General features: G+C 38.6%; 1 protein-coding gene across 8 annotated transcripts in view; it reads left to right on the plus strand.

The window, feature by feature from the left end:
* Positions 1-14750, plus strand: part of GIGYF2 (GRB10 interacting GYF protein 2) — a 136567-nt gene that overhangs the window by 21541 nt on the left and 100276 nt on the right. For 6 of the 8 annotated variants that reach the window (XM_059703543.1, XM_059703541.1, XM_059703546.1 and 3 more), the window contains 3 exons: positions 2252-2333; positions 12754-12883; positions 14651-14746. In XM_059703543.1, coding sequence (XP_059559526.1) covers positions 2293-2333; positions 12754-12883; positions 14651-14746 — 267 coding nt within the window. In that variant the 5' untranslated portion in view covers positions 2252-2292. Of the gene's footprint in view, positions 1-2251; positions 2334-12753; positions 12884-14650; positions 14747-14750 lie in introns of those variants that run through there. The other 2 variants (XM_059703547.1, XM_059703549.1) reach the window with 2 other exon arrangements.

Raw genomic sequence — 14750 nt, forward strand, 5'->3', positions numbered from 1 at the left:
GTTGGCAGTTAACTGCCAATCATAGTTGGCAGTTAATTTGCATATAGCCCTGATTAGCCAATGAAAAGGGTATCGTCGTATGCCAATTACCATTTTTCTCTTTTATTAGTGTAGATATTTAAATGCCATTTAACAGAAAAATCAACCAAAAAAATGAGTTCGCGTGTCACCTCTGACACGCATGTCATAGGTTCGCCATCACTGCTTTAGTTGATAATTAAATTGTTTGGATTATTATTCTTAGGTTCTTAAGAGTTCTAGGGAAATCCTTACATCTTCTTATGAAGACCCTGTTGTAAATGGTAGCTAGGGTCCCAGATCAAGGTATTAAAAAATCTTCTGAGCTTTTAATATTGGTACAGTATGGTAGTTTGGCATTGCCTAAAGGTTTTTAGGTAGAGTGATAAAGAGGACTGAAACAGGATTTTCTTTTTTTCTTTTTTGTGGTGAGAACCTTTAAGATCTACTCTCTCAGCAATTTACAATATTATTAGCTATAGTCACCATGCTGTACATTAGATCCCCAGAGTTGTTAATCTTATAACTAAAAGTTTATATCCTTTGACCAATATCTCCCCATTTCCCTCACTCCCCCAGCCACTAGTAACCACTACTTTCCTCACTGAGTTTGGCTTTTTAGATTCCACATATACGGAATATCATACAGTATTTGTCTTTGCCTATCTGACTTATTTCATTTTAAGCTCTGATACCTTAAAATTGCTTTTGGAAGACTACTTATGAAATTCATTAACTTATTGCTTTAACTTGATGGTCCAAGATAATTTTTTAAAGAATCACTAGAGTGTAAAGTGCTAAGCAGAAATTGGGGAGAGTTGTGGCGGAAGCTGTGAGATAGGTAAGGGGGGTGGTCCTTATTTTAAGAATCTCTGATATATCTCATGGTAATGGGAGAGCCCTTAACAAGCGAGTAATATAAATTAAAATGGAAATCTCTTATCCTTCATTCACTCCCCATTGCTCTAAGGCAGTGGTTCTCAACCTCCCTAATGCCGCGACCTTTTAATACAGTTCCTCATGTTGTGGTGACCCCCAATTTCATTGTTACAAATTGAACATAATTAAAGCATAGTGATTAATCACAAAAACAATATGTAATTATATATGTGTTTTCCGATGGTCTTAGGCGACCCCTGTGAAGGGGTCGCGTCCCACAGGTTGAGAACCGCTGCTCTAAGGTGAAAGTAGAAAATCCTTAATTTGGCTTCCAGTGCTCTGCATGGTCTGTTCCCATCTATCTCACTAGCTTCATCTTATACCATGCCTCCTTTCTTTAGATAGACATAAAAAGATGGTGAATTGGAATGTAAGGGTGATTATATTAATTTTACTTTGCCTGCTATCAACACTAATAAAAGAGAAAAATGGTAATTGGCGTACGAGCTACCCTTTTCATTGGCTAATCAGGGCTATATGCAAATTAACTGCCAACTAAGATTGGCAGTTAACTGCCAACAAGATGGCAGTTAATTTGCATATGTAGGCACAATGCAGGGAGGCGAAAGGGAAAGCAGGAAGAAGCCCCCTGCCACTGACAGTGATCGGAAACCCAGGGGGCAGCTAAGAGCTGGGGGGCAGGGCAAAGGTGGCCCTGGGGCCGCCTTTGCCCTGCCCCCCAGCCATGATGGGAGAATCAGGTGCCTTTTCCGCCCTGGCCAGTGATAGCAGGAAGTAGGGGTGGAGCCAGCGATGGGAGCTGGACACGGTCGAAGCTGGCAGTCCCGGGAGCTAGGGGTCCCTTGCCTGGGCCTAAAGCGGAGCCCACGATCGTGGGGCCGCTGCCACTGCAGGTCCCCGCTGCCCGGGCCGAACGCCTCAGCCAGAGGCATCCTGCAGGGGCAGGGGCAGAGCCCGCGCGATCGCGGCGCCCCCCGCTGCCACGGCAGGTCCCCACTGCCCGGGCCGGACGCCTAGGCCAGAGGCGTCAGGCCTGGGCAAGGGGCCGATCCTGCAATTGGAGGGTGATGGGGGTCAACGCCTGAGGGCTCCCAGTATGTGAGAGGGGGCAGGCTGGGCTGAGGGACACTCCCACACACACACACACACACCCAGTGCACGAATTTCGTGCACCGGGCCCCTAGTATTGTTATAAACAGGGATTTAAAAACCTCATCTGGTGACTGTGGTTGAGAGGAGCATAAACAAAACACACTCCCTAGCTATACTTTCTTGGCTGGAATTCTGCATTTAATCTTGACTAACTGTATGGAGATATTTTTCTCTTTAACAGGTTTCTCCACATATAAAAGTCTTGTAAACATACTGAAAAGAATGGCAGCGGAAACACAGACACTGAACTTTGGGCCTGAATGGTGAGTTTTCAAAATCTCATCTTTTTGATATTGGATGACTAGTACAGTAGTAAGGTATTTTTACAGGTGTTAGATGGTTTATATGAATGTGTATATTTTTGAGACTGCTTTATGTGCTTAGTTGAAAACAATGTATTTAGCCTAGGAATAAATTATATTTGGTTAATGACTATATTATAAACTTTATTTTAAAACATTTCTTGGTTTGGTTATGTTACAATAGTGGAATTAAAATATCTCACAGTCCCAAAATCCTATCAAATTATTTATTTTTTGTTTCAGCCCTTGTCTAGGTGTATGTACAATTTTATATAGTTGAAACATTTATATGTGTATGTTTTCTGCTATACTGTTGTTTGTGAGTGCTGTTCATAGACTCATTTAAAAGTAGTTTTTGTTGAATTATTATTTGAATTTTATATTATTGATGGGCTAGACAGGTGGTCCAGAATTATATTGGCTGTTAACAGAAGCCCCTCTAGGATTGGGTTAGCATTTGCCATAATTATAACTGACCTTTGAGTCTCTTACAGATGTGTTTGGACCCCGAATATGGAATTCTCATGGAATTTTGAGATCCATCACATTGTAGTGTGACTTTTATCCCTTTCTTCCTTTCCCCTCAAAGTTGGTGATTGAAGATCTTCTCCTCAGTGCGTGAAAAATGTAGTTGCTTTTCAAACTTTCAACCAGAGGCATTTGGAATACATTGGAATAGTGTCTTAAACATTGTTGGTGGTTTGATAAATGATGCAGACTTCTTGTAGTAACTCCCTGTCTGAGGATTCTTATTAACTTCCCTTTGTATATGCATTTCTTTATATATATAATTTCTAAATTTTCTTGGCTCTTATCGCTTAGCATTTGGAGACTGAGGAGAAAGTCTCCAAATTTGAAGTTCTAAGAACTGATGCATCTTATGTACTTTGAGCAGTGGTTCTCAACCTTCCTAATGCCGCGACCCTTTAATACAGTTCCTCATGTTGTGGTGACCCCCAATTTCATTGTTACAAATTGAACACAATTAAAGCATAGTGATTAATCACAAAAACATTATGTAATTATATATGTGTTTTCCAATGCTCTTAGGTGACCCCTGTGAAAGGGTTGTTCGACCCCGAAAGGGGTCGCGACCCAAAGGTTGAGAACCGCTGACTTTGAGAATTTATTTTGGAAATGTTGATACAAGTAGTGCTGCACCTGTTTTAGTTTTTGTTTATATTAAAAAAATAATTTTCTTATTTTCAAATTAATATGTTTCCCGACAATCTGAAATTGGAGTGTTCCTATGAAACCTTTCATAAGTATAAAGTGGTATAAAGTGAAGAAGCAGTTAGTTACTTTAGGGACTTGCTAGCAGATGCACAAAATAAATGGAGATAAAGCACAGATGCTCATAGACACATTTCAAAGCCATGGTGGCTAATGCTGAGATGCTGAGTACAGTTGCTGGGGAAGGAGCTTGGGGCCATTCTCACTGTTCACAATATTAACTGCTCAATAATAATTGCTTATTGCAAGACACATGCTGAATGCTATTTCACTTTTTGATTTTTCTCGTAAAAGTGAAAATCCTCTTTGGATTTCTTGTGGTTAGCGAAAACAGGTACTAATATAGGTCTTTCGCAAAAGCGAAGTGGTGTAAAATGAACTTTGAAAAGTGGGGGTTATCTGTATGTTTTTAGAAAAATGAGAAATTACTAGTAAGCCAGAAGAAGATATAATCACCGTAATTTCACCAGCCGTGATAACCACTGTTAATAGGTTGGTATATCTTTCCAGCTAGTTTTATGTATGCTTATTTGTGTGTATATATATATATATGTTTATTTTTCACAAAAGGTGGGATCATACTGTACATTCAATTTTGTAACCTGCTTTAAAAAAATAACTATGCCAAATACCTTTTTATCAATAAATATTTTCTGTTACCTTAAATGGTTGCATTGTATGGATGTATCATTTATTTAATCTTTTAGAAGTAGCATATATAGGCTGTTCTCAGTTTTTCATTATAAAAATATCGTTGACAAACATTCTTAATAGGTAACTCTTTTTATTCACATCTTAGAAACTTTCTTTACCAGGCACATTTAATTTATATTGCTTACCTTGTAAGCTATTTTCTGTGCCCTCTTATTTTTTTTAAAATTTAATTTAATTTTTGTTGTTGTTTCACTCTTTGTGCCATCTTCTGCTTTTATCTAGAGTTTACAAATGCTCTTTTATTTTTATTTTTTAAAGATAAATATATTTTGTTACATCCAATAAGCTTTAATATTTCAAGAAAAACAATCTTAAATATAATGTTACATGCAGTAAACATTAATATCTCAAAAAATGATTTTAAATATGATAATGTTACATGCAATAAACACCAATTATTCAAGAAAAATTATCTTACATATAATATTACATGCAGTAAACATTAATATTTCAAGAATAAAAGGATTTTAAGTATAATAATACCAAAACTGTACTAACATAGTATGATATCACAAAAGTTGTTGGAAATATTAAAAATTTGCAAATAACAGGATTACTTCTATTATATTCTAGTATATTGTTTCCCTCTCTGGCTCTATTTTTGTTCATCAGTTTATGTTGTTCATTATATTCCACAAATTAGTGAGATCATATGATATTTATCTTTCTCTGCATTATTTTGTTTAGCATGATGCTTTTAAAGTCTGTTTTGTCGGATGTGAGTATTGCTACTCCAGCTTTTATTTTATTTTCCATTTGCATGGAAAGTTTTTTTTCATCCCTTCACTTTCATCCTGTATGTGTCTTTTGAGGTGGGTCTCTTGTAGACAGCATATAGTTGGATCATGTTTTTGTATCCATTCAGCTACCCTACATCTTTTGATTAGAACATTTAATCCATTTACATTTAGGGTATCATTGAGAGGTACTTATTTATAGCCATTTAAATTCTGTATGGCTACGTTTCTCTCTGTGTTTCTTCTCAGCAATACCTTACGGCAATCCCTTTAGCATTTCTTGTAATGCTGGCTTGGTGGTGATGAACTCCTTTAGCCTTTTTTTTGTCTGGGAAGCTCTTTTTTTGACCATCTATTTTGAATGATAACCTTGCTGGATAGAGTAATCTTGGGCTCAGATCCTTGCTTTCCATTACCTTGAATATGCCATTCCCTTCTGGCCTGTATAAGTTTCTGATGAGAAATAGGTGTCAGCCTTATGTGAACTCCTTTGTAGGTAACAGTTTTCTCTTGCTGCTTTTAAGATTCTCTCTTTGTCTTTAATTTTTGGCATTTTAATTATGTGTCTGGGCGTGGGTCTGTTTTGATTCTTTTTGTTTGGGGTTCTCTGTGCCTCCTGAATTTGTGTGACTTTTTCCTTTACCAGGTTAGGGAAGTTTTATACCATTATTTCTTCAAACACCTCTATTCCTTTCTCTCTTTCTGCCTCTTCTGGCACATCTACTATTCTAATATTGTTACATTTCACGTTGTCCCACAGCTCCCTTAAACTGTCCTCCTGTTTTTTAATTGTTTTTTTCTTTTTGGTTCTCTAATTGAGTGATATTTTCAACTCTGTCTTCTAATTCACTAACTCGATCCTCAGCTTCACCTAATCTACTGTGTATTCTTTCCATTGTGTTCTTTATTTGTGTTATGTCATTCTTTATCTCAGACTGTTCTTTTTTCATAGTTACTATATCTTTTTTCATACTGTTGAGCATTTTTACCATCATTACTCTGAACTCTGTTTCAGATAAATTTCTTATCTCTGCTTCATTTATCTCTTCTTCTGGAGAATTTGCTAATTCTTTCATTTGGGGGTTGTTTTGTCTGTTTGGGTTTGTGACTCTGTTTTAGGTAGATCCTCTATACCAGTGATCTGTGAGGTCCAAAAGGTTGGTGACCACTGCTCTATACCTCTCAATCTCTAGTGCAGGACAGTGTTAAAGGCTGTTTCTGCCGAAACCGGTTTGGCTCAGTGGATAGAGCGTCAGCCTGCGGACTGAAAGGTCCCAGGTTCGATTCTGGTCAAGGGCATGTACCTGGGTTGCGGGCACATCCCCAGTGGGAGATGTGCAGGAGGCGGCTGATCGATGTTTCTCTCTCATCGATGTTTCTAACTCTCTATCTTTCTCCCTTCCTCTCTGTAAAAAATCAATAAAATATTTTTTAAAAAAAAAAGAAAAAGAAAAAAAAAAGAAAGGCTGTTTCTGACTAATTGGATCAGGCTAAGACTCAAAGCCTCCAGAGACCTCCTCTGTCTACAGAAAATAGGATTCCGACCTGAATTGCACCCAGGCAATCATCAGGTGTGGCAAGAGTTTTTTCAACAAGGTGGGGCAGTTGCTTTTGCCTGCAGGCTAATGTTACTTTTAATCTCTTAAGTGGCCTCAGGGCAAGGTGTTTTCCAATAGGGCGTGTCGACTGTCTTCCCCCCCAGGCAAGGCAAATGTCTATGTGGGAAAGATGTCCTCCACTATGTGAGGGAAATACCGAGCCCAGGAAACTTGGAGTGTCTGCCTCTGAGCTTTATCCCCCGAGTCCCCAGTCCTGTCCAGTCCACTTCACCCTCCCTCTGCCAGAGCACAAGATGGGTGGCTCCACAGGGAATACTTGTGTGTTGGCCCTTTAAGAGGGTGCTCAAACTTTCAGCTGCCACTCCTTGGCAGCAGCACCCCACTGCTTTTCACAGCTAGATGTTATGTGGGTACCCTCTCAGATTTGGTGGTCTCTGCTAGGGAGCCCAGCTTGGGGATTAGATGCCAGAGTTCTCAGTGGCACCCCCCTTACAGCCGAGATATCTCTCTGGGACTTCAGTTGCCGTCTATGGGTGCCCAGCCAGCCCTTTTGCGCCTCCGCCCCTCTACCAGTTTCTATGCTTTGTTTCTTGGGTATCAGGGTTCTCTCCTGTGAGTTTTCCATTGATTATTCAGGAAGCTTTTCCATATTTCAGTTGTAATTCCAGCTTGTTCCTGGGAGCATGTCCGTGCAGCATCCTCCTACTCTGCTGCCACTTTTAATCTCTTTGTAAATGTTCTTTTGTATTTACATTCTCATGTCTCTGTGTAAAAACATGATTAAAATCATCAGTAAACTTAAGGAAACTTTTTTTTTTTTCCTGGATCCCTCTATTAAGGAATAACAAAGAGAGAGAACACTGGGAATTTAGCTAAAACAAAAGAAAAAAACTAGTGATATTCTAGAGTCCTTACACATTTCGTTTGATGCCCTACACCACAGGTTGGCTTGTGAGACTGTAAATAGAGTTTTTGTAAGTAAAGTTTTATTGGAACACCATCACATATTTGTTTCTATATTACCTGCCTGTTTTCACACTGCAGTGACAGGCTTGAGTAGTTAAAACAGAGATCATCTCGTTCAGAAATCTTAACTCTGGCTCTTTAGAGAAAAATGTTTGTTGGCTCTTGGCATAAATCATGGATGGATTCCTAAAGGCATTTCAGTGTATCATTGATCCAGTCTATGGATAGTCTTTCACATCCTTTTCATTGGTACACTCAAGTTTTATTTGATGAGCCCAATGGTTTCATATAAAATTTGAATTGAGGTAACTTTAGCAGAGGACAGGTAATAGTTCCATGCTTAAGCAGTAGCTTTACCTAATTGCTACTTCTGTTATCCCGCAGGCGTGAGAGTTTAGGAGCCTTAGTCATCTGTAATGCTGATAAACTGAGGAGTGGAAATTTAAATAGGCAGCTGCCTTCTTTGTATCATTTATCAAAATTCCTTCTGGCAAAGGGAATATATAAGATCCTTAAATAACTCAAGTAACCCTGAGCTAAAAAGGTGCTGTGTTTTTCTGCATGTTAGATTACATTCGTTGTGAAGCTTGAGGTAAGGAGCTGTGTCCAGAATACTTGAGAATCAACATTTTCACACTGAATCAGTGTATAACTCTGAATCATACAGAAATATTTAGTGATACTATATTCTATTTACTAAGATCATAATTTTTATAATGATGTAAAACTATATTCAATAAGAGGTGGATAAAATGAAAAAAGTTTTTTGTACCTGGGACAGAAGTGAAGATGGGAGAATATTGCAAATTGTGGTAGGTTTAGTTGTGAATGACCATAAGCTTGGAGTTGATTTTTTTTTAAGGTAGATCTGTGGAATCATTAGGTTTTAGCTTATCTTTTTATTTAGAATAAAGAAATATATTACATAATTTCCAAAGCAAATTAAAGGGTATGGTAGATTTAATGGAGAAGTAAATAATTTCTAAGTTTAAAACAATAGTCACTATAAGTCTTTACACAAATGTTAGTTACTACCTTTGATCTTTCCTGACCATCTATATAACACTTTACCCTTACTCTCTATCTCCCTTCCCTGCTTAATTTTTCTTGAATGGTCTATATCAAATACAACGTACCAAATATTGAAATCACTTACTTCCTTTATTATTTGTATTCCATCCTTCAGCCTCCACTAGACTATGTGCTCCATTGGAAGGTACTTTGGACTTGATGATTGTATAATTTGTCCAGTGCTGTATCTCCAGTACCTAGCAAATAATTGGTACTCAATAAATATCTGTTAAGTGAGTGAATTGTTAGAAAGTAAGGTCGTTTTTAAGTTTTGCTATTGTAAATATGTATATACATCCTTGAACAGTTTTATTTGTATTGTTGATTGTTTACTTTGGATTAATTTCTTGAAAATAAAATTATTAAATCAAAAGTTTTCATTTTTAAAGCTTTGGACGATATCTGAACAAATTAACCATCAGTAAGATTGTATGAATTTAATTTTTTTTTTTAATCCTTAACCAAGGATATTTTTCTATTGATTTTTAGAAAGAGTGGAAAGGATGGGGAGAGACAGAAACATTCATGTGTAGAGAAACATCTACTGGTTGCCTGCTGCATGCGCCCTGACCAGAGATGGGGATCAAGCTGCAGCTTGTACATGCCCTTAACTGGGTTTGAACCTAGAACCCTTCAGTCCATTTGGCTCTCTGTTCATTGAGCCAAACTAGCTAGGACTGAATTTAATTCTCATCCCTTACTTGTTTACTTCATCCTTGACAAAATGCTCAGTACTATTTTAAGAAAACTTTTTTTAGTTCTAAATCTGGTAGGTATAGGTTTTACAGAATTTTTTGTTTTTAGTCCTAGTAACAAAATAATACATGCTCATTCTAGAAAACCTTGGAGGAAACAATAGTACAAAAGGGAAAAAAAAAATCTAAGTATCCTTAATTCTACTACTCAAAGAACCATTGCTAACATTTTGGTTTGTTTCTTTCTATTCTTTTTTTCTTGCAAATATTTGTAGGTGTACTTTAAGACATTTAAAAAGCAAAAACAATAAAACCCCAACAAATTCATTATACTTGTCTTATTTGGGAAATTTTTTTTTGAGGATGACAAGTCTACTCAGATAAGTTTACCTAATAAAGAGGTTTATTATAGGGGAAATAATTACTGATAGTTCCTTGGCTTTATGGGGAAGGAGCCATTGACCTCTTTGGGGTCAATGTCTCCTGTCCATGGCATTAAGAAAGTTATCCCAGGTCTTGCAAAAAGAGTGAGGCACTTCTGTTTTCTTCCAAAGCACTTCGTTTATTCCTATTTTAAAGTAGTTGCAACTTTGGGTGGTTGCTACATGGGATTTTCTTATGGGAGTTCCTTATGCTCTTGCTGCTTTTATATTATGTTCAAAATTGTCCATAATCAAATGTTTAAAACAAAAAAGTAAAAAGAAGAGATAGAAACATTGGTGGGAAAAATTGTATTCACTATGCATATACTGTTTTTTCCCCTGCCATTTTTGAATAATATGTAAGTATTTTACTATGCTTGGTCTTAATATTTTTAATGTGTAATTAGTAGATTATTCCCCACTTTTTTACTTTTGTGAATAAAGCTTAGTGTTTGGGGGATTTTTTTAATGCTTCTGTTGAATTTTTCTTGAGGCTAAACTTATTGAATTAAATTGTTGAATTAAGGTCCCATTTACCCTTGGTATCTATTACTTTGTAGAACTTTGGGTGGCCCCCTGATCATCAGCTACTCCTGATAGTTCCCACTTGCTGTTTGACACAGCGCTGTCATTCTTTGCTAAGGTTCCTTCCCTTCTTTTTATTTTTTAAAATAAAACATCTCAAAATTAAGCAAAATATTATTTCCCAGTTTTATTTTTTAGAGGCAACTGCTATTATCACCTCAGAGTACAATTTTTTCTTCTTAGTGGTGAATATGGCTTTTATATTTTTTCTCCTTGTACTAGTCATTGCATTTTCAGATTCTCTACATTAATTGATTTTATTAAAAATGACTTTTGAATCCTGGCCAATTTTACTCAATGGAGAGCATTGGCCTACGGGTTCGATTCCTGGTCAAGGGCATGTACCTCAGTTGCAGGTTCAATCCCTGGCCACCATCAGGTGTTAGAGGGAGGCAGCCAATTGATGTCTTTCTCACGTTGATGTTTCTCTCTTCCCCTCTTCCTCCCTCCATTCCTCCCTCTTTTCCTCCCTCCCTCCCTCCCTCCCTCTATCCCCTCACTCTCTTCCAAAAATGGATGGAAAATAGCCCTAGCTGGTTTGGCTCAGCCCACAGGCTGAAGAGTCCCGGGTTCAATTGTGGTCAAGGGCACATGACCGTGATGTGGGCTTGATCCCCAGTAGGGGGCATGCAGGAGGTAGCCAATCAATAATTCTCTCTCATCATTGATATTTCTATCTCTCTCCCCTTTCCTCTCTGAAATCAATAAAAATATATTAAAAAAATTAAAAATGGAAGGAAAATAAATAAAATGAATTATGAAATATTGCAGGCATATGAAAGTGTAAATTGTAACAAACCCCCATGTACTCAGCGCCAAGTTGAAAAAATAAAACACTGCAGATATAATTAGTAAAGCACTATTTATTTATTTATTTTCCTCACCTTAGGACAGCGGTTCTCAACCTGTGGGTTGCGATTCCTTTGACAGTTGAACGACCCTTTCACAGGGGTCGCCTAAGATCATCCTGCATATCAGATATTTACATTATGATTCATAACAGTAGCAACATTACAGTTATGAAGTAGCAATGAAAATATTTTATGGTTGGGTCACAACATGAGGAGCTGTATTTAAAGGGCTAGAAGGTTGAGAACCACTGCCTTAGGATATGTTTGTTGCTTTTAGAAAGAGGGAAGGAAGAGAGAAGAGAGAGAAACATTGGTTGCCTCCAGTACACGCCCTGACTGGGTATCAAACCCGCAGCCTGGGTATGTGCCCTGACTGGGAATCAAACCCTCGACCTTTTGGTGTACGGGACGATGCTCCAACCAACTGACCCACCTGGCCAGGGCTAAAGCACCCTTTACACCCTACATTCTTTTGCAGGTAGAACCTTATCCCAAATTTTATATTTGTCAATTCATTTTGTGTCTGTGCTTTGGCAATGTTTTGTATGTGTTCTTAAATAGCAAGTTTATATGAATTATATAACTTTCTTTATAAGCCTCGTATTTTTTTCTTTTGTGTAGCATACTTTGTTACATATTTTATTAAATATTAGCACATCATATTCTTTGAAATGGTTGTTCTAATTTATAATCCCACAAATACTGCATGAGAATTGTTTTACATTCTTACCAACAACTGGTATTACCAGATTTATTCATTTTTATTAAAACTTTTGTTTTAATCGTATGTTTATTTTATAATTTGGAGAAAAGCTTCTCGAGGATGTGCCATGATACCTTTTAGGTTATGTAATTGCCACATGGTTGTCTACTTATTTCTCAATGAACTATTCTCCTAGTGTGCTATGACAGCGGGTTTTATTGAAGCTAAAATCTTGGATACCTTGAGATAATGGGATTTCTTTCTGTTCTTTTAAAGAACTAAAATGAAAATTTTTATAGTATCTATTATCTCTCTTTCTATAAAAGCCTAAGCGACCATTACGACCAGTCGACTGGTTGCTATGATGTTCACTGACCACCAGGGGGCAGACGCTCAATGCAGGGGCTGCCCCCTGGTGGTCGGTGTGCTCCCACAGCGGGAGTGCCGCTCAGCTGACCATGGCTGGCGAGCGCAGCTGTGGTGGCGGGAGCCTCCCCCACTTCCATGGCAGCACTACCAAGTACAGCAATGGCAGGCTCAGCGTGGCCGGGGTGAGCGGGAGTGGCATAGCGCCTGGCCCGGGCTTGGGCTCTTCCCCAGCCACCTGCCACTTCCGCACTACTACAACCCTTGGGTAATGTTGGACTGCCGGGGATGGGGCTGAAACCGGTAGTCAGACATCCCCCAAGGGGTCCCAGATTGCGAGATGGCATAGGCCATCCTAAGGGACCCCACCGGTACATGAATCCATGCACTGGGCTTCTAGTATTATATAAAAATAAAAAGTTTATACTGCCAGAATGTTTGACACTTCATTATTGTATTCTGTGTGTCTCCTTTTCTAGGCTCCGAGCTCTGTCCAGTGGTGGGAGTATTACATCCCCTCCTCTTTCTCCAGCTTTGCCAAAGTATAAATTAGCAGACTATCGTTATGGCAGAGAAGAAATGTTAGCACTTTTTCTTAAAGACAACAAGGTAAGAAAGGAAAGAATTAAGAATTATTCTGAATGAGTTGTTGGGTTATGTGCAGTGATGTATTGATAATATGAAAGACTCATGGTTTTCCCTTTCTATCTTACCTCTTTTTTTCTGCTTTTGAAACTATAGTAGTTAACAGGGGGAGAGATCAATTGGTTGCCTCCTGCAAATGCCCCCTGACCGGGTCCTGGGATTGAACCTGTAACCTAGGTACATGCCCTTGATCAGAATCAAACCCAAGACCCTTCGGTATGCAAGCTGACCCTCTAACCACTGAGCAACGCTGGCCAGGGCAACAGAGGTTCTTCTAAGTATAATGTATTCTTTTTTTTAAAGAGAATGCCTATGATTTCAGTATAAGATCGACAGCTTCGCCCTAACTGGTTTTGCTCAGTGGATAGAGCGTCGGCCTGCGGACTCAAGGGTCCCAGGTTCGATTCCGGTCAAGGGCATGTACCTTGGTTGCGGGCACATCCCCAGTAGAGGGGGTGTTCAGGAAGCAGCTGATCGATGTTTCTCTCTCATCGATGTTTCTAACTCTCTGTCCCTCTCCCTTCCTCTCTGTAAAAAATCAATAAAATATATATAGTTTAAAAAAAAAAAAAAAGATCGACAGCTTCATGCAAACAGGAAGAATAGTTAACACTTAATGTTTTGTCTAACTAGTTTCCTTTTAACCTTTTATTCATGTCTATTTCTACTCCAGCTTGATGTCCGAGAAAGGAAGACTTTCTCCCTTCTTTTTATTGCACCTCTTATTCTTCTTTCCAGTTAGGGAGAAGAGCAATTGTATCTCTTTTTCTTTCCCTTTTGAGCTAAATGTAAAATTTTTAGTGGAGAGAAAATCTTAAAATGTAATGCCACATTTGTGTCACTTACAAATGATCAAAACTCAAAGTATTAAATACGCTTTTATTATTTGACTAATAAGAAATAATATTTTTTATTTCAAAGCATACTTTGTTTTTAATTAAAAGATTGAATCTCAAATGTTAATGTTTGCTACGGACAGACACAGTTGCTTGTAAAACTCTTCTTACCACCTTGTGCCTTGAGTTCAATGTAGGGATTTTCACTCTACTACTGTGTACTCTGGGTTAACAGAGTTATTGCTGTATCAAATCTGAAAGTGGTGGCTCTATGGGAGGGCTGGGAGCATAACGGGTTTTTATATTTGATCCCTGAGAATGTGTAAGTACCACTAAAGTTAATTGTGGCTGAGTAAGCTTTTTGTTCATATCCTATATAAGAAAAGTTTAATATGCTAAGTGTCCGGTCAACCAGTCGGCCATTCAATTAAAGTGTAATATGCTGATGATATGCTAAGGCTGCTCAGCTGCACACTATGACGTGCACTGGCCATCAGGGGGCAGATGCTCTGACTGCTAGGTTAGTTTGCTGCTGGGTTCCAGCCAATTGGGACTGAGCAAGACGGGCCGGACACGCCCTGGAGCCCTCCCATGGTCCCTCCCCGGCTAGCCAACCTCCTGAGTTTCTCCCTGGCCTTGATTATGTACCAGTGGGCTCCCTCAGCCTGGCCTGTGCCCTCTTGCAATCCGTGACCCCCTGGGGGATATTGGAGAGCCAGTTTTGGCCTGATCCCGCAGGCCAGGCCGAGGGACCTCACTGATGCACGAATTTGTGCACCGGGCCTCTAGTTTATAATAATTACCAACAGATAAAAACAGTAGAGTTCTTTCTTGTTTTATCTTCTTGACTTGGAGGGATAGCATTAATCTCATGGTCATGTGTTTGGTCAAACAGATACCTTCAGACCTTCTGGATAAAGAATTTCTGCCTATCCTACAGGAGGAGCCTCTGCCACCGTTGGCTCTTGTACCCTTTACAGAAGAAGAACAGGTAT

This window comes from Myotis daubentonii, chromosome 7 (genome assembly GCF_963259705.1).
Source record: "Myotis daubentonii chromosome 7, mMyoDau2.1, whole genome shotgun sequence".
Taxonomy (NCBI): domain Eukaryota; kingdom Metazoa; phylum Chordata; class Mammalia; order Chiroptera; family Vespertilionidae; genus Myotis; species Myotis daubentonii.